The sequence below is a fragment of the Hypanus sabinus genome, chromosome 8 (assembly GCF_030144855.1).
Source record: "Hypanus sabinus isolate sHypSab1 chromosome 8, sHypSab1.hap1, whole genome shotgun sequence".
Lineage (NCBI taxonomy): Eukaryota > Metazoa > Chordata > Chondrichthyes > Myliobatiformes > Dasyatidae > Hypanus > Hypanus sabinus.
Window position 1 is genome coordinate 39,963,161 of NC_082713.1, and position 20,809 is coordinate 39,983,969.

A 20,809-nucleotide genomic window follows, 5' to 3' on the forward strand; every position below is an offset into this window, starting at 1 on the left:
TAAATGGTCTAGCAAAATAGATTTAAAACCATGAGGTCTCAACTTTGTGAGCAAGAACAAAAGTAAATCATCACTGAATCCAATATGTATATATAAAAGGCATAGACAAAGTCATTTGGACATTGCAGTTGTAACGACAATTTCTAGAATACACATAAAAAAGACAAAACAGTTGTCAATGATTACCATTAACTGCTCTGCAACTTTCTCTAGTATAATTTTAGGAATCAGTGAAATTACATTTTCAGCTAATCATGAATGTACTTCAGAATATTTTGTTGCATAGGATGAAAGCAAGCTTGTTAATGACATGCTGCATCAGTAATCACCTTTACTGCAGCTGAACACTTAATCTACATTGATGGCAATTTGTTCATAAATATAATGTTACAAATTATTTAACATCTTAGTTTCCAATTTAAAATCCAAAAAAAAAATTTTAAACTTCATCAGATAATGAGTAGCACACTGACAGTCTAGTTGAGCTGTTGCCAGCTCAATCCTAACTTCAGGTGCCAGTTAAAGAGCTGGCAGCAGAAATATGGTAAGAATAACAAAAAGGATTAGTGTAAATGGATGACGAATGGTCAGTGAGGGCCCAAAGGGCTGTTTCTGCGCCATTTCTCTAGTTGTAACCAATTCTATTCACCAGTTTATAGTTTCACTGATTTTAGCCACAAAAGGTCCCCTATAATTGATGCCAAAAAAAAAATAAACATTGAAAAAGGTGAAAGACCAAAGAATCTGGTGAACAGCTCCAGTCAACAGCAAGCACCGCTAGTGGATCCCTAGATCAATGCAAATATATCACTGCAACTAGAATTTTTTTTTTAATTTTATCTACAAAACAATTTAAGAGAAAAATCAACATTTTCACAGATGAAACAAAGCTATTTTTATTATAAAAATCAAAAGGCATAAGACATGGAACAGAATTGGACCAGCCAGCTAATCAAGTCTGTTCCACCACTGAATATACATAACGACCTGGCCTCCACCACTGTCTGTGGCATGAATTCTGCATATTGGCCTGTTACAAAAAAAAATTCATTACCTCTATTCTAAGCAGATGTCTGTCTAGTGTGAGACTGTGCTCTCTGGTCCTACACTCACATCCTCTCCACAGCCACTCTATCTAGGCCTTTCCATTTTCAATGAATTCCAATGAACCCCCCCCCCCCCCCATTCTTCCACACTCCAGCAAATACAAGCCCAGAGCCATAAAACACTCCTCATGCATTAGTACTTTCATTCCCAGAATCATAATCATGAACCTTCTCCAGACCCTCTCCATTGTCAGCACGTTTTAGATGAAGGTCCCAAAACTGCTCACAATACTCCAAGTGCTGCCTCAGTATTACATCATTACTCTCTTGAAATGAATGTTAAAATTGATTTGCCTTCCCTACCAACTCAATCTGTAAGTTAACCATGAAGGAATCCTGCACAAGGAGTCCAAAGACCCTTTGCACCTTTATTTCTTCTACCAAAGTGCATGACCACACACTCCACTACACTATTTATCTGCTACTTTGTTGTCCACCCGACCAATCAAAGGCCTACTGCAGACTAAATGCTTCCTCAATACTAGCTGCCTTAACTATCTATCCTCATATTGTCCACAAGCTTGGCCACTAAGCCATCAATTCTATCATCCAAATCACTGACATATAGTATGAAAAAGGGAACCCAACATCAGCCTCTGTGGAACGCCACTAGTCTGCGGCAGTCAACCAGTGAAGGGATCTTTTTATTGCTATTCTTTGCCTCCTGCCAGTCCGCCAATCTTCTATCCATGCTAGTATTTTTCTTGTTAATGCCATGGACTCTAATGCAGTCTCATGTGCACCATCTTAGTTATCAACTGTTTCCTGAAAATCCAAGTAAGCATCCACTGACTCTCCTTTGTCTATCCTGCCGGCTATTTCCTCAAAGCTTTGTCAGGCAAACTTTATCCTTAATAATGGACTCCAACATCTTGAACATTCATGATTACTACCTCCACAAGCTCTTCAGCTAATTTTTTCAGAATCCTGGGATGTAGTCCATGTGACTCATTTACCTTCAGACCTTTCAGCTTCCCAAGTCCCCTTTCCTTAATAATACCAACTACACTCACTTCTGCCCCCCATCCAACACTCTTGAATTTCTGGCATACCACTGGTGTCTTCCACAGTGGAGATCAACAAACTTTGTTCGCCATTTCTCTATCCCCCAATACCAGCAGTGGCTCGATAACGACTCTCACCCCCCTTCTATTGTTTATAAATCTGGAAAAAACTGTTGGTATCCTTTACATTATTGGCTCAGTTATTCATCTTTTCCCTTCTTATGGCTTTTTTTTTGGTTGCCTTCTATTGTCGGCTAGTGTCTCCTTCCAATCAACTTTGGCCAGCTGTTTCTAATTCCCTTTACTTCTCTGTAATATCGATACAGCTGACTTTTAACTTTTACCTCTCAAAATGCACTGCAAATTCTGTCATATTATGATCATTGCCTCCAAAGGGGCCCTTTGTTTTGACCTCCATAATCAAAATCAGGTTCATGACACAACACCGAACCACAAGCAGCCTTTCTCCTAGTGGGCTCAGCCAAAAGCCATCTTGTAGGCATTCAACAAACTCCATCTCTTGGTATCCAATACCAAACTAATTTTCCCAGTCTACCTGCGAATTAAAATCCCCCATGACTATCGTAACACTGCCCATTTTAAGTGCCTTTTCTATTCCCTATTGTAGATTGTATCCTATATCATAGGTACTGCTTGGAGGCTTATATATAGCTCCAGTCTAGATTTTTTTTTACTCTTGCAGTTTCTTACCTCTATCAATAAGGATTCTAAATCTTCCAATCCAATGTCACCTCTTTCTAAACATTTGATTTCATTTTTCTTTAATCAAAAGAGCCTGCCATTCACTCTACCTACCTATCTTTTCAATACAAGGTATATCCTTGGACCTTAAGAACACAACAATCTTTCAGCCATGACTCAATGATGCTCATAGCAAAATACATGCCCTTCTGTAACTGCCGTACAAGGTCATCCTTATTCCGTATACTGCATTTAAACGCAGCACCTTCAGTAATGTATTCATCGCCCTGTTCGATTCTGGCACTTCAACTAATCCCATTTAGACTGCAATTGTGCAGTATCATTTGTCTGCCCTTGCTCACAGACTCACTACACACTGAATCTAATTCAATACCAACTGCCCTATCCTCCTGCCAAATTCATTTAAACCCTCCTGAACAGCTCTAGCAAACCTGTCCATAAGGATATTAGTCCTCAGGTTCAGGTGCTATCCACCTTTTTACACAGGTGACATCCTCCTCAGAAGAAAACCGAATTCCCAATTATCTTGAACCAATTCCTCAGCCACTCATTCATCTGCCAGATGATCCTATTTTTACCCTCATGGCACATGGTACAGGCAGCAATCCACAAAGCTTACTACAATGTAGTAAGATCCTGCTTTTCAGCTTTTCACCTAATTCCCTATATTCTGTCTTCCAGGACCTCCTCCCTTTCCTGTCATTGGTACTAGAATGTACCATGACTTTCAGCTGCTCTCTCTCCTCCTTTAGAATGTTATGACCCCATCCAAGACAACACTGACCCTGGCACCTGTGAGGCAACATGCCATCTGAGTGTGTCTTTCAACTTCACAATCTCCTGACTGGAAGTCACTCAGAGTTCCCACATCTCACGTGAAGAACTAGCTATGTACTAGATAAATAAAGAGCCGGGGGGGGGGAGAGAGAACTTACTAGAAACTTGGTCTTAGGCCTCTTGAGGCAAAGCCTGACCACTCTAACACTGTCCACTCCAACAATGGCTGCTCAGTTTATACCTTTCTTTTTAAAAAAAAAATTAGCTTTGCCTGGTGCTGAATAGGTCGTACAATTTCAACCCGACAAGAGGTCCTCAGAGGTCCGGAGCTCTTAAAACATGCACCATCTCAGCCAAACAAGCAACTGCTCATGATGATTGCAGCTCGCCAGATTGGAAGTTATTTTACTTTCAACTCTTTAAGTAAACACTTCACACATCAGTATGTGCTTCACCACAAAAATACTGTTTTCATTAATACTGCTTTTATAAATCTCACCTGGCATGGCCATCCCAGTACGTTGTGCCATTTCCTCCATCCTCATATTCTCTCTCTACAAAAAATATAACATTCACAATAAAAAGTCATATCATGCCCTTGGCTTCATTCCTGAAGACATCTACACTTATTCAAAATCAAGTAGCTTATTCAAGTAGCTATAAAACAAAATCAGGGCCTTGATGGTGTGCATTAAAAATCATTTGGAAAGAGGTGACAAGGAATGCAGTTATCTGATCACATGGACTTTTAACAGCAGAAAAAATGCTGTTTTTCCTGTGAAGCTGACATAGAAGGTGCTATCAGTTGGTTAGCTAACATCAGCTCTGAGTCTCCAAAAGCAAATCTTGAAGATTAAAGATCAAAGAATGCTATATAAATCCAATTCAGACATTACTTGAATATCCACCACAGTTCAAAAACAGCAAAGTAGTGTGGGAAAATACACATAAGTTGAGTGTCTCAGATTTAATTCAAGGCTTCACAAGTAAATCTAAAATATACAATTCTTTGAAGTCAGGATTGCATTGCTAAATCCAGAATTTTATGACTGGTACTAATGCCTTGAAGTTGATTGTAAGCCAATTCTACAATTGAAAACCTAGTTATATGTTCTTCCATAGAGCTGTTGTACAAGACTCAGTAGCAATAAACAATGGGTTATTTCTAAAATCAGAACAATGTTTACTTTCCGCAGCAGACAGTTTTGGTGTATCCAGACTGAGTATGTAGTACATTTTGGAAGAGTTTGAGATGTTGATCAAGCAAATCACTTTATGCTTAATTGTCAAGCTCCACAACAATGATAATACTGAACTCATACTCCACTACATTTCTCTTTGGGCATTGTAATATGGTGTCAAAAGGTAAGCCACTCCTAGAGGAATTAGCCTTTGAACATTTTTGTGGCCTTGATATTGACATGAATGGTGTAGTTGTGTTTCCAATGGCAAACACTTGGTTGATGGGGGACTCTGCAATAGTAATGCCATTAAAAACAAAAACCGCAGATAGACAATTCCAGTCTCTCGTTAGAAATTATTAAGGCCTGAGTGTTACTAACTGAATGCTATGTAGATTTTGCTAACTAGCTGCTTCAGAGGAGGAGCTTAGGAGGAGACAATGGCTCCTAATGGCAATTCCTTTGCTTGCATCTTTGGAAACAGCTCTATTTCCATCTTTAATATCTCTATTTTCCCCTTTCGGGGTTCTTGAGGTTTCAGGGTTCATTGTTCAATGGAACTGAACACTGGGGAAGTGCACTGATTGCACCTTAACCTCATGGTGAAAGAAAGGTAATAAATAAAGAGATGAAAGGTTGAGCCTTGGACACTTGGAGTGATGTTCTGGGACGAAGGAAATTAACCTCCGACTACCACAATCCTTTTGAGACCTATTGATTTAATTTTTACGAGTGTATTATGCTGCTTCTTTGATATCAGGGGCAAGTACACTCTCATTGTCTCTATAGTTCAATTTTTTGGCCTTTCTGGTGAGTTATGGAACTGGGTGGTCTTGACAAAACCCAAACTGGCCATTGGTGTGCAGGTCATTGGAAAGTGCTGCCTGATAGCACTATTATTGACCAAGTCCATCATCTTGCTGATGATCTGAGAGCAGACGATGTATCGCCTGCATGGCGATTGACTGCACAGGAAATGTCTTGGATTTCGTGAGTAAAATACACCTGGTTAATCTTCCGTTGACAAATCAAAGCCACTATTGGAACTATGCTCTAACAGATTAACTAGAGGCATAGCTAGTTCTGGAACTCATCTGATGCTGTTCAGCCCCATAGCCTTTGCCAAATACACTGGCTTGCAATGGCATGCATTTCAAATGGAAGATAAAATGTATCCAATTAATTATGCATCTTTGGCTTAACAGGTTTCATTAAGAATATCAAAATACCTGTAGCCTCCTCATTCCATAGTCCAACAGGAGGTTCAAACTGATGTACTATCTGCAAGTCTGCATACCTTACTGAATACAGGACCATAGAAGGCAATTCTGCCCATATTACCACTTCCCCGAGCTGGCATTTTTAATTATGCATGGTATATATACACAGTTATGCCTCCCTGAACCCCTTGAACTAGGCTTGACACAAATGACTATTAGAGTAAGGAATACACCAAGTCACAAAGTCAAATTCTGTCGCTGTTGATGGACAAGTCCCACATGGATGCCCTATCCTGAGCTGCTTCTATTTATCCAATTGCATAATTTTACTGGTACTCAGGCGGCATCCTCGATATTAAGATCAGACTACGGATTGGTCACTTAGAACAAAGCTATCATGAGTAGATTTATCTGCCGTAAGGTAGACAAGGATGATGTCAAGTAGGAGTATCCATTTGGTTGGCTCACTCACTCCCTACCACAATCATCTGGAAGCTACGTCCTTTAGCACTGAGACAGTTCAATCTATTACGCTGCTATAAGCCACAGCATAATAGTTAAGTCCATAGTTTGGACTTTTGCTACATTCACTGCTTCTTCCAAGTGTTGCTCCATGGTAATGAGGCATTGGTTCTCATACTTGCCATGAGTTTTGATGGGAGCTGGATATTTCACAGACTCTCCCCATTGATTATATAGCACTGTGATAGGTCTGGTGATTGTCTGTGCCGAAATTTTTGAGATGTCATGGAAAGATCTCCCTCATATTCTGTAAAAATGTGTATACGACTATATCAGACTACTACCTAGCTGTGGACAGTTCTCCCAGTTTAGACACCAATGTCCAGATGTAGACACGGAACTATATTACAACACTAAGAGGTCTATCCACCATACTCCTACTCTGTATGAATGCAATAGTAATTATAAAATTGAACGATTTACTAACCACTTCAGCCTAAACCAAACATGTCAGATTTCTCCTAAAGAGCATTCTGAAGCATGCATCTCTAATAGCTTCATATTCTAGACTAGTAACCATTCTTTAGTTGGAATTATCTGTAGCCTTATATAAATTTAGGGCAATCCAAGTCAGAACTGTTGACAGCTGTCTTATCAAAATAAATGTGTACATAATGGGCAAATAGTAGAATCTCACTGTCCAATATAATCATAATCAACCACAAAGCAGTCTTGTGTGTTGATGTGCAGCTTCCTTGGTTACTGCAAGTGCTAAAATACAGTGCAGCATTGAATTCATACCAGTATTCCAAACCTTGATGAAAAACCATGACTGTAAAAAGGCATTAAATGTTTGTTCAGTTAATAAAACACAAGGAACATTTATCATAGGGTCCGTTCCAATGACGGTAATCCAGGTCTCAAAAATAACGTTATTACAGAGACAAGTACAGTGGTGCTAGAAAATTTGTGAATTCTATAGAATTTTCTCTATTTCTGCATAAATAGGACCTAAAATCTGATCAGATCTTCATGCGTCCAAAAACTGGATAAAGAGAATCAAATTAAATTAATAACACAGATAACATTATACTTGTTCAACTGTTCATTCAGTAACAGCTTTCAGCACTGGTGTGAACCCCCCCATATAGTAATAACTTCAACCAAACTTTTCCGTTAACTGTTAATCAGTACTGCACATTGGCTTGGGGGAATTTTAGGCCATTCCTCCACACAAAACTATTTCAACTCTGGGATGTCGGTGGGTTTTCTTGCATGAACTGTTTGCTTTAGGTCCTTCCACAACACGTCTATAGGACTAAAGTCAGGACTTTGACATGGCCATTACAAAACATGAATTTTCTTCTTTTCTGTTGGTTTACTCTGATCTTTAATATCATTCCCTTGCTGCATTATACAACTTCAATTAAGCTTCAGGTGATGGACTGCTACCTTAACATTCTCCTGCAAAGTATCTTGATACAATTTTGAATTCACTGTTCCCTCAACAACTGTAAACTGTCCAGGCCCTGATAATAAAGTTTTAAGGGAATTGGGAAGTCTCAGATTCCTGTAAATAATGGTTATGGTTGAGTCTGTGTATTCTGGTTTGAGAATGTCTACAGTGTGTTTGAGCAGCTGTTTCTTTTGAATGAAGATAATACAGCCGGCCCTCCTTATCTGAGAGTTCTGCATGCGCGAATTCAACTAACCGCGAATCGAGAAAACCCAGAAGTGCTCTTCCAGCACTTGCTGTTCGAGCATTTACAGACTTTTTTTCGTCATTATTCCCTAAACAATGCAGTATAACAACTACTTTACATAGGATTTACATTGTATTAGGTATTATACGTAATCTAGAGATAATTTAAAGTATACGAGACGATGTGCTTGGGTTATCGTGGATCGGGATCGAAAAAAGTCGTAAGTTCTCTTACTAAGTAAGTCGGAACAGGGACATCCGGTATTATTTAGCGTCAGTTAGTCAAACTTTTGTCTTAGAATATATTTTACCTTAATATTATATTTTAACGCTTAAGAACGTATGTTTCAGCACCGGGCTCGGGATCAAAAACCCAAAACCCAATAACTAAACCACTGTGTTGCTTAGTAATAATTATAGCTTTCATCGGGGCAGGACCTTTCTCGCTTTACCCTTTAAAATTGTTCCAATCGTTGACCAACGTAACCTAACACTTTTCCAATGACCGTTGGCATTTCACCTCTTTCCAATCGCTTTATTATTTCCACTTTATTTTCAATCGTGATTATTTTTGTGAACAGAAACACTGCGGATTCAGAGCTCTGGCGCCGGGACCTAATGTCCACCGCACTGAGACAGTTTAAATAAGGTCTGGGGTTTCACTGGGTCCTAAGGTGCACTGTATTGAGAAAGGTTGAATAAGGGACTTGACTTGAGTATCCGCGTTTTCTGGTGTCCGTGAGGGGTCCTGGAACCAATCCCTCGTGGAAAAGGAGGGCCAACTGTAACTAGAAAGCTCACACACACCCAGGATGTATCCGGACTTTTCACATCTTTTTGGTTTCGACAGAAGGTGGAGATAAGGCAGGGAATTCCTTACATTCTTTTCCTAATTTCGGTAGAGTCTCTTATCTAAATTATTAAGTTCTGCTCTATCTGAGTAGCCAGAATTTCTATGGATCTGACTGTTCTTTTGTATTGAGATGTTAAAGGATTAATTTGTCTTGCTGACTTCTTGTCTCAGCCTACGTCCACACTAGACTGGATAATTTTGAAAAAGCTGGTTTCATGTAAAAAAATGATAGGCGGCCACACTAAGCGTTTTTGAAAATACTTCTGTCCACATTAAAACAGATATTTTGGCAAGTCTCCTCCTACTGGGCACGCGCAGGACACATCTACCAAAAACAAGTGACATGTTTGGTGTCGAATCGCGCTGTGAAAAACTTAGTGTGCATTTGTTCAGTTACAGACTAGAAAAACGATTGACAGCTGTTGGCTCTCGCACAGGACTTAAAATTTAAAAAAAATACTGGAATGTATGGAGGCAACTGACAGGGAGTTCACAGACAGTATGACCCGGCTGACGATGAACATTGAAAAGCTGACCAACTCTGTTGCATTAATAAAACCCCTTGTTAAATGTATAAAACATGTCTGCATCAGTTATTATCTTGTATTTCCATACAATGTTACATCAGGCTATTACACATCTATTGTCAGAGAAATACTTGCATAAATAGGTAAACCACCTTCATACAAGCAAGGACAGAAAGCAGGGTAAAGTGAGTATACTTATTTAAGTAATGGGTCAAAGTATTTGGTGAGTACATTTCAAACTCTTCTGGCTTCAGTCTCATTGCTGTCTGTTCTGAAATTGTTAGGCTGCGTTCAAGAAAACAATGAAATGGTGCGCTACCGTCACCATCTATTCCGGCAAGTAATTACAGCGTTTTTAGATTTGTCTGGTTACCCTATCCAAACTGCTCCAGCCAATCCGGCGTTTTCAAAATTATACACTCTGAAGGGTGTTTTAGAAAAGCTCCGTTTTCAGGAGAAGAAAACACCGTTTTAGTGTGGACGGAAGGTCAAAACTAAGAGAAAAAGCTTCGGTTACGGATTTATCCAGTCTAGTGTGGACATAGCCTCACTAGCAGGATGTAACAATCTATACTTTGTTTTCTGATTACCTCTGCCTGATGTGATCAAGTGTTGTGTCAAGTATGTTTACCTTGTTTTAGGTGATTAAGTGGCCTTTGTCTCAGACCATCATTGTTGATGGTATTCGTGACAAAGATGGTATAAAAAACTATCTCTGTGCTTAAACGGAGAGACTTCGAGCGTCTGACTCTCTGAGTGCAGATGGAACGATCTCTCTCGTAGCTTGCTACTAATAAAGGCAGAAAAGAATCAACCGTGGTACTTGTTGCATTACATTGGGTTGATCAATGGTGACACTGAGGCAGCAAAGCAGCCCCAAAACATGATGCTTTCACCATGCTTCACAGTTGTACTGTTGGTGTGCACTGCCCCTTTTCATCCAAACCTAGCAGAATGCATTTCTGCCAAAAAGCTCAACTTTGTCTCGTATGTCCACAGAACACTGCCCCAGAAGCATTGCAAAACATTCACGTGGCCTTCTACAAAGTTGAGGCACGCAGCATTTTTATTGGCAAGCAGTGGTTTCCTCTACAATGACCTTCCATGAGCACCAATCTTGTTCAGTGTTTTTCTTATAGTAGACACATGAACAGAGACTTTAGCAAGTTCTAGAGATTTCTGCAGGACTTTTGCAGTTACCCTTGGGTTTTTTTTTCACCTCCTTCAACATTGCACATTGTGCTATTGGTGTGATCTTTACAGAATGCCCGTTCCTAGGGAGAGTAGCAAAAAATACTCAGTTTCCTCCATTTGCAGACAATTTCTCTTAATGTGGACTGATGAACACCCAGGTCTTTAGAAATGCTTCTGTAGCCTTTTCCAGCTTCATGCATCCCTACTATACTTCTGAAAGTTGTTTTGATCAAGGAATGGTGCACACAAACAGATCTTTGAGAACATCTGGCCCTGTCAGTAACCTGCCTTTATGTCTTTTTTATACTTTACAACCCGCACCTCTGATCACATCTCATTGATTGGAACACCTGACTCCAAACGGATTTGTAAACGCACTACCCCAGAGATTCACAAACTTTTTCCAATACATGTAAGTATAATGTTTGTTTGTGTTCTCTTTGACTAGCTTTAACACTTGCGTGAAGATCTGATCACATTTCAGGTCAAATTTTTGCAGAGATATAGAAAATACTACATGGTTCACAAAATTTCTAGCACCACTATGTTATCAGGCAATTATTTTTATCATCATGTCAATTGTCCATATACAGCTCAATAAATAGAGAAAAAGGATTGGAGTTATTAAAAAAAAAACCTCAACTCTCTCTTCTCTACCATAATCAACACTTTTTTCAACACTGTTGAATAATCAACACTGAATAATGTTGAATAATCAACATAATCAACACTGTTTTTGCATATAGCAAAAACGATTGGCAAAGTGTGATAACTTTGATAGTGTTTTAAATGCCACTATTAATTCACTTCAGCTCTTACATTTTCAAAGTTTCCTCTAAAGCCTTCCTGTTGTCTTCGCATCATTTCTTCTTTCTCTCGCTGACGCAGCAAAATTTCTTCTTCACGTCTTCTACGTTCTTCTTCTTGCCTATAGTAAATTATAAAATTATACATACTAAATTAAATATTCAACACCACTTACAGGAAAAAAAACTTTTTCAGAAGAAATACAGGAGAATCCAAGTGTTTCTAAAGGCAATTTGCTAAGGCTATGGGTAGTTTAAGAATACACAATTCCCCCACTATCTGAAAGTAGAGCGATTCTATGAAACAGTTTGTAAGCCAAAATGTCGCAAAGCGAAGAAGCAATTACCATTAATTTATATGGAAAAAATTCAGACCCAAAAAGTAACCCACCGAATCACACCAAATAACACATAAAACCTAAAATAACACGAACATATAGTAAAAGCAGGAATGATATGATAAATATACAGCCTAAATAAAGTAGAAATATTGTACGTACAGTGTAGTTTCACTTATCAGAATGGGGAAGACAGTGAGCCAAAATCAAATATGAATATATATATTTTTTAAAAATCAGCACATACACGCATACGCACACAACTGCCCGCACAAGGCTTCACGGTCATGGTAGTCTTTCTTGGGGTAAACACATGTATAAAGTGGACATCTTCTTTTCGTAAAAGCAAAAATCCTTTTCAGTTAGCGAAGACATTTACTAATGTAGGACCTTCATAACAGCCAGTTGTTGAAAAGCGAACGTTCGAAAAACAGGGGCCACCTGTAGTTGAAAGTTTACAAACTCAACTACAGGCACACAAAGGATCTCTCTACTACTGTATAGAACAAAGGTGTCAAAAGATACACCAAGGGCAGCACAACGATCTAACTTGTAAAGCTCGTGCCCCAGTGACTCAAGTTCAACCCTGATTTTTGGGGTAGTCCATGGAGTTTACATTCTCCAATATAACCCCCGTGAGTTTCTTCGGGGTGCCCCTGTTTCCACCCAAAATCCAAAGTAGTTGTTGGTGTAGGGGAAGGGGAAAAAAAAGAGGTCCATTGGTTACATGAAAACTGTAGATCCTCCCTGGCTTGTAGGGAAGCACCAGAATCTGAAGCAGAATTAAAATTGAACTAGTACAGACACGTTTGGCGCAGAATTAAATGTACTTAAGGGCCTGTTTCTGTGCTCTGCATGTCATTGATCTTTCAATAGTTACAAAAACAATCAGGATCTCTTCAATGAGCTCCGTAAATCCTGCAATATTAGGCCATATTTTTAAGAGGAAAATAAAATTACAAATTATGTTACATAACACAACAGCTTCTGTGAATTCAAAGTTGTAATCACACATTGTCATTATGAATCTTCTCTCTACCATATCCTATAAACCTATGAAGAGAAATACAGGCACCAAATAGAAGTTTCAAATAAAAAAATTAAATTGTGAGGCAGTGTTGATGGGTTCAATGTCCATTTAGACAGCAGAGGGAGAAAAAAGTTGCTCCTGAATCACTGAACGTACCTTCACTCTTCTGTACCTCCTTCCTGATGATAGCAATGAGAACAAGGCATGACCTGGGTGATAGAGGGCCTTAATGATGGATGCCATCTTTTGAAGCATTACTCCTTGAAATTATTAGAGGCTAGTGCTCATGATGGAACCAAGTTCTCAACTATCAGCAGCTTTCTTCGATCCTGCTTTCTTCCCCCCCCCCCCCACCACATACCTGTGATACAACCAGTTAGAATGTGATACATCTGTAGAAACGTTCAAGTGTTTTTGGTGACATACCAAATCTTCTCAAACTTCTAATGAAATATAGTCACTGTCATGCCTTCTTTGTAGCTGCATCAATATACTGGGTTCAGATTAGATCCTCAAAAGATATTGACACCCAGGAACTAGAAACTGCTCACTCTTTCCACTTCCGATCCCTTTGAGGACTCGTGTGTGCTCCCTCGTCTTACCTTTTCTGAAGTCCACAATAAGCTCTTCAATCTTACGAATACTGAGTGCAAGGTTGTTGCTCCAACATCAATCAACTAGCTGGCATATATTTCTCTTGCATACCCCTAATCACCATCTGAAATTCTGCCAACAATGATTGTATCATCAACAACATTTGAGATGTGCCTAGCCACACAGTCATGGGTGTAGAGTAGAATAGGGGGCTAAGCATTCATTCCTGAGGTGTGCTATTGTTTGTCAAAAAAGTGGAGATGCTTCCAATCCGCACAGGTTGTGGTCTACCAATTAGGAAGTCAAAGATCCAGTTGCAGAGGCCCAGATTCTGGAGTTTTTCCAATCAGAATTGAAGGAATCAGTGTTAAAATGTTCAGCTGTATTCAATTACCAGCATCCTGACATTGGTATTTCTATTACCCAGGTGATCCAAGCCTGCGTGAAGTGCCAATGAAATAGCATCTGCCATAGACCTATTGAGGGCTAGGAAAATTGCAGTGGATCCAGATCTTTGCTGAGAGGTGTAGATGTCAGGACTACTGGATGACAGTCATTAAGGCAGCTCACCCTGCTCTTCTTGGGTACTGGTATAATTGTTACCCTTTTGAAGCAGCTGGGAACATCGAAATGTTGCAATGAAGAGAGTGAAAACCTCTGAGTAACCCCGCCAGTTGGCTGGCACAGCTTTTCAGAGTCCTACCAGGTACTCCATCAAGGTCCGCCGCCTTGCAAAGGTTCACTCTTTTGACAGAGCCTGATGCTGGCCTCTTGAGACAGATTACAGGGTCACCAGGTGCTGTGAGGATCTACATAGTTCCTTTTCAAAGCAAGCATAAAAGGCACTAAGCTCATCTGAGAGTGAAGCATCAGTGCCATTCGTGGTTTTAGGTTTCACCTTATATGAAATAATGGCCTGTAAACCCTGCCATACTTGAAATGCATCTGATTTCATCTCCAACCCTGTTTAGAATTGTTCCTTAGCTCTTGAAATAGCCCTCCCTAAATTGTACCTGGTTTTCTTTTGCAGAGTACGAACCTCCTGGTTCATCCGTGGCTTTCAATTTAGTTATGTACAATAAATTCTCATTGGTAAACACTCATCCACGCAGGTTTTAATGAAGTGATGGCAGAGGCACACTCTGATTCAAAGATGAATCTCTGAATATAATCCAGTCTATTGATTCAAAGAAGCGCTGTAAATGTTCCTGCACCTCCCTTATCTGTACCTTCTTGGTCCCCATTACTGGTGCTGCAAACTTCAGTCTCTGCCTATACTCAAGGAATATAAGCACAGCCAGAAGATCAGTGTGGGTGCAGGATAGCACATGAACTGTTCTTGATGAAGGTGTAATAGATCCAGTGTTTTGGCTCCTCAGGTACTATAAGTGAATTGTTAGTAATAATTATTTAGACCTTTTCAAGCTGGCCTAATTAAAATCCCCAACAATAGGGAAGCATCAGGATGTGTTGCTTCACACCTATTGGTTACACCGCTCAGTTCATCTAGAGCCTGTTTTACATTGTCCTGAGGAGGTACTAAGATGGCTGAAACCTCCTGTGACAGATAAAATAGATGACACTTGATAGCGAGGTGTTCCAGGTCGGGTGACCAGGACTGAGATAAAACTGCCACATTTGTACACCACAAAGAGTTGATCATGAAGCATACTCCAACTCCTCTGCCTTTGAAAGACTCAGCTGTCCCATCATGACAGTGTACTAAGAACCCATCAAGCTGAATTGCTACCTATGGAAGAGCTTAACCAAGATTCTGTGAAACAAAAGCACAACTGGTCTTAATGTCCCTCTAGTATAGCAATCTAGCTCAGAGTTCTTCAATTTTATTGAAACTGCACCATTTGCCAGGAAGAAAGCTGGTACTGGGAGTCAAAATCCACACTTTCTTAAACAAAATGTTTAGACCAAAACGGCATTCCCTCTTCAACTTTTTAGAACAAAGTGACATGCTCCAGTTATGACCTTCAAATCATCAATTCTTCCACCATGGTAAGACTGAGCATAGCAACTACACACAAGGTGGTCATCCTGCAACAGCAAGGTCTCTCTCAAGCAGAAATTTCACAGAACACAGGAGTTTCAAGATGTGCTGTCAAAGCTCTTCTGAAGAAGCATGAAGAAACTGGCATTCCTGAGGACCAGAAGTGCAATAGCTGGCCAGAGAAACTGAATGCAGCAGACAAGAGATACAAACTGATGTCCCTTCTAAATCGGAAGTTGTCCAGCACTCACAGAAACCACTAGAACGCAAGCACATCCCTCTGGAGTTCAGAGAAGTCTATTCTCATCAATCATGGAATGCCATCAGAAAGGTGTCTAATTAGTCGCAAGTTCATTCTGCAGCAAGACAATGACCCAAACACACAGCCAACCTCAGAGAACCACCTTCAGTGAAAAGGAGAACAAAGAATTCTGCAACAAATGGTATAGCCTTCAAAGAGCCCTGATCTCAAAACCATCAAGGTTGTCTGGAGAGACAGAATCAAGACAGCCAAAGTCTGCAGGAGGCTGTGGCAAGCTTTCCAAAATACTTAGAACCACCTCCCAGCTGATTTGCTCAGAACTGCACAACAATGTACCCAAAAGAATCGATGCCATTTTAAACGCAAAGGGTGATCAGACCAAATATTGATTTGATTTTGCTTTTTACTGTTTTCTGCTCTTTATACTAACTTTATTGATAGTTAGAAACCTTTGTTTTATCATACAGAATCTTCTAGTGTACCCAAGAACTTTACCCCAACAGCACTTTGTCGTAAAATTTGTCATTTTACAACAGTAGTATAGTACAAAACATAAGCTACAAATTAAATCAACGGTGCAAAAGTTAAATATAGCAATGTACTGTTAACGTCGCAGAAGCTATTCCCAAAAATGTTGATTGGTCCTATACCTCCTCCCCACTGGTCGCAACATGCAAAGCCATGTCTGGGATGACGAGGATCTTTAATGGTATATTCTGCCTTCTTGAAGCACCATCTCTTGAAATATATCCTCATATAGCAAGCAGGATTATGTTCATAATGGAAATGGCCGACTCTACAGGGCTCTGCAATCTCTTGCAGTGCTGTATATTGAAGATTCCTTACTAGACAGTGATGCAACCAGTCAGAAGGCTTATGTCCATGCAGAATGATGAATGGCTCCACCAAACATCTGTAGAAAAATGCAAGAAGCCTAATGACACACCAAAACGCCTGAAACCCTAATGAAGTAGAGCCGCTGGCAAATCATCTTCGTTTCATCAACATGTTGGACCCAGGTCAGATCTTTGGAGATGCTGACGGCCAGGAAATAAAAGCTGCTCACCATTTTCCAACACCGACTCCACAATGAGGACTAGTATGTGTTCTCTCAACTTCCACATCATGAAGTAGGCAATCAATTCTTTGGATTGCTAAAACTGAGTACAAGGTTGTTGTGGCGACTCACTTGTGATCATGCAATCTATCACACTCCTGTAAAACCTTCTCGTTGCCATGATTCTGCCAACAACAATGGTATTATCAGTATATTTATAAATGCTGTTGGGAGCTCTGCTTTGCCAAAGTCATGAGATTAGAACAATGGGCAAGCACACAACCCTTGAGGTATGGTGGTGTTGATCGTCAACAAGGAAGTTATTAAAAATCTGCATTGATTATTGTCTATTTTAAGGAAGTTAAGGAACCAGTTGCAGGGAGAGATAAAGACGTCAGGGTTCTGAAATTTGTTGATTAAGTGAGGGCAGTGGTGCTGTTGAACACCAAACTGTAATGGATAAACAGCAGCCTGACGTACTCTTTCTTAAACTTTGCTGGAGAGAAGCAACTTCCCCGTTCCATATTTCTGTTGCTCTCTCTACCATCAAGCTAACAAAAGTAACACCTCTTCCATTCTTGAAGCCATTCAATAAATCTTTTACCCAAATCAATGCCCAATTCTAAACATCATCTTCATTCATTCAACTGTAATATTACCCATCTAATCCAAAACAAGGTTCAATTTCTTGCTGAATAATGAAACAAAATTTCTGAATATTTGTGCGTTGTACTTAATAACTTTATTGGTTACCTGTCAGAAATGAACATTCTTCAAAAAACTCTTTATTTTCAATTATTCAAAAAAATTACCTCAGTTCCAACTGCTTTCTTTTCTGCACTTCCTGATTATGTAGTTCTTCCATTCGCCTCAGTTCTTCTTGACGTCTCATTAAATCTGTTGAAAAAATCTTGAGTTAATTAAAACACTTATACACTTCGAAGAGCAATTTTATTTTTAAATAGGTGTCCTTGATATAGAACATTCTGAAAGATGTAGACTATCCTCAACTAAATGAAATTTTAATTACAATTTCTACAGGTAGTTCAGAGATTTATAATCCATTCTTGCATACGTGTATCAGACCATATATTCTACAATCCGCTTTTAGATTAAGTCTATTCACTGGTACACACAGATGGCAACAGCCTGTCACTTTTATCAAAAGGAAGTGTAAATCTTTTACAATGTAAGTTATTTGGTAAAAATCTTAAAAGAAGTAGGATTATCTTGATTCTAAAAGATAAAAGAACAACCATGTCAGAAATCTGCATTTACAACACTCATTTTACACTTTAACTTAAGAGTACTTTCAACCTTTAATTTCATTTCTAGTTTTCCCTCATCCCTGCACTGTGCCCAACTTCCCTGGATGTCTCTAATACAGATGATGATCCTATCATGGGCTCTGCTTATGTAGCTGAAGAGCAAAAAGAGAATGGAACTACAAAAGCCACTACTGTTCATGAACTAGGTGGGATGGGTAGCAAGCACATAACAGAGTTAAAAAGTAGTGGGAAGGAGAGGACAGGAGATCCATTGCTCACTTGATAGAAAGATTATGAGAGACAGAGAGAACAGCCAGGATCTTTTACCCCTAAAAATACTAGTCAGCAGGCATTTCAGTTAATAGGGGCAAGTTCAAAGGGGATGTGTGGGTCATAAAAACAAAGTGGTAGGAGCCTCAAATGCATTGCTGTGGTATGCAGACAATTGAGTGATATAGGAATTGTGCCAGCAGAAGGTGCTTAATTCATTCAGCATAAAACTGTGGACCAACATTTTACCAAAAATCAATGCCTTTAGAAGAAAGTGCAAGGGTTACTTCTCAACAGACCTTGCCTCATCAACATGACTTGATGCTCATGACGTGCAGCTTCCAATTCTACTTCCAACTTTTCTCGCGCTTCTTTCACATTTCTATCCACTTGCTCTTGTTGTTGTTTCTCCATTTCAAGCAGAGCTTTCCATCTCATGGCATATTCATACTCAAATGTCCCATGCTGGGCAAATCTTGGTGGTTGTTCTCGCTCCCTTAAGAATAATTATGAAAAATTTACTGTACCTCAAATTAAGAGACAAGAAACAAAAGCAATCTTAACTGCACTCGTTATGTGTAGGGGGATAGATTATCAATCCAACAATCCTCCTACTCCACTTCCTCCTCTCCAGTTATCTTTGCTAGTTTAATAGGTAACCATTAGAAAAAGGAAAATCAGACTCCCGTACTTCAAGAGGTTAAAGAAATTTGTCATATCACCTTTGACATTCACTAACCATTAGCAATGCACCACAGAAAGCATCATGGCCTGGTATGGTACAATCCTCAGCACATCAAGGCTGCATTTCTCACTGCCTTGGTAAAGCACCCAGGATAATCAAAGATCACACTAACCAAGCATTTATCACCAGGCTCAAGGACAGATTCTATCCTCCTCTTATGAATTGTTCCCACATATAAGAATGGCTTCCAGACCCCACAATCTACCTCATTATAACTTTACACCTTACTGTCTATATGCATAGCATTTTCTCTACAACTGTAACTCATTATTCTGCGATTCTTTTTGGTTTTCCCTTGTACTACCCCAATAAACTGATGTGAATGAGCTATATGGATACCTTAGTGCATGTGACAATAATAAACCAATTTCATCAATGCACAAAGTCATTAAATTGAGTACAAGAACAACAAGAAATCTATTACAAATTGCAAAACTTATTAAGCCACAAGTAACTTTAGCAGAGGTAACTTGATGTAGAAAACAGCAGTTTAACCACAGATTAATACAGCACAGTAACACAGACAAACTCATCCATGCTGTAAGCCTAAACTCATTTGCCTGGGTTTGGCCTAAACTCCTATCCACGTACTGTCCTTCGCAATTTCAAAATTCAAAGCAGGGCAAAAAAACCCAAGAAATTCTTAAATAAACAGCTGAAGGCCCAGATCAATTTTTTTTAAAACACAAGACTCTTAAATGGGAAGGTAATAGTAACTTATACTTAAAGCTCACTTGTGATAATGTTGGTTTTTCTGAACCAGTTTCTCTTGAAGTCCATCTTCATCATCATACTGTTCAAAAGGTTCAACAGTCACAGGTCTTGGAAACCTAGGAAAAGGAACAGAGAAAATAATCAACATTGAAATTGCTGGCTTTATTATAAATAGCAAACTGATAAGCATAATACCATTGAAATATTCTCTGAAATTATGACCGTCTCCATCAAGTAAATGCACGCCCACTTGTCATTTCAGCTGAATCTATTGAAAACTAAGTGTGCCAGCTCCTGGGTAACGGAGACCCGACTTACAAATATTTGACGATGCAAATTATTTTCAGTCTCTGCTCTCAGGTACGGTACACCAATCAATTCACAATGAAACAAAGCAGAGATCACCAGAAGAAAAGGCCAATACCTTCTCCAAAATTTTAGGTTACTAGGGTGGAGTGTAACTAGTTTCAGAAACTAGTGTGGTTACACAAGATAGACATGTGGCTCAACTCAGCAGACGCATCCAAGAAATTTGAATCAATTATTCAACTTCTGAATGTTACTACTCAAAATACATTTTGCATATGCCCAAATGAAAAGTGAAGATCAAATAAGAAATACACAGCCTTATTTGGCACCTCTCAATCTTTAGGTGGCAAGATTTAAAAAGATCTGGAAGAAATGGAAATAGTTCATTTTGTTAAAACCATCTTGTAATAATGCATAAAAGCGGAACTAGTATTTTCATTTGTACCTCAGCCTGGAGGAAATATTTTGGCAAAGCACTAAAGACAGATGCAAACATTGAGTAAACTGGCCTATCACCGCTTGTTCAGCTATCCATTAATCAAGGCTTTAAAAGAAAATCTGTATCCTCAAGGCCATCAGCCACCAAACATCCATAAAATCACCCTGACAAATGCTAATGTCTTAAAAACTCAAATCATATCTTTGCTTTTATATACTCACCCTCA

The 20,809-nt window shown here is 39.3% G+C and overlaps 1 protein-coding gene across 8 annotated transcripts in view; it reads right to left on the reverse strand.

The window, feature by feature from the left end:
* Positions 1–20,809, reverse strand: part of LOC132398062 (non-POU domain-containing octamer-binding protein-like) — a 98,733-nt gene that overhangs the window by 42,741 nt on the left and 35,183 nt on the right. For all 8 annotated transcript variants that reach the window (XR_009513533.1, XM_059976998.1, XM_059976993.1 and 5 more), the window contains exons 4-8: positions 19,856–19,951; positions 18,676–18,872; positions 17,651–17,735; positions 11,569–11,677; positions 4,110–4,164 (exon numbers count right to left, since the gene is read on the reverse strand). Coding sequence is in view for 7 of the 8 variants with exons in the window: in XM_059976998.1 (XP_059832981.1) it covers positions 4,110–4,164; positions 11,569–11,677; positions 17,651–17,735; positions 18,676–18,872; positions 19,856–19,951 (542 nt within the window). In the remaining variant the exon portion in view is untranslated. The remainder of the gene's footprint in view (positions 1–4,109; positions 4,165–11,568; positions 11,678–17,650; positions 17,736–18,675; positions 18,873–19,855; positions 19,952–20,809) is intronic.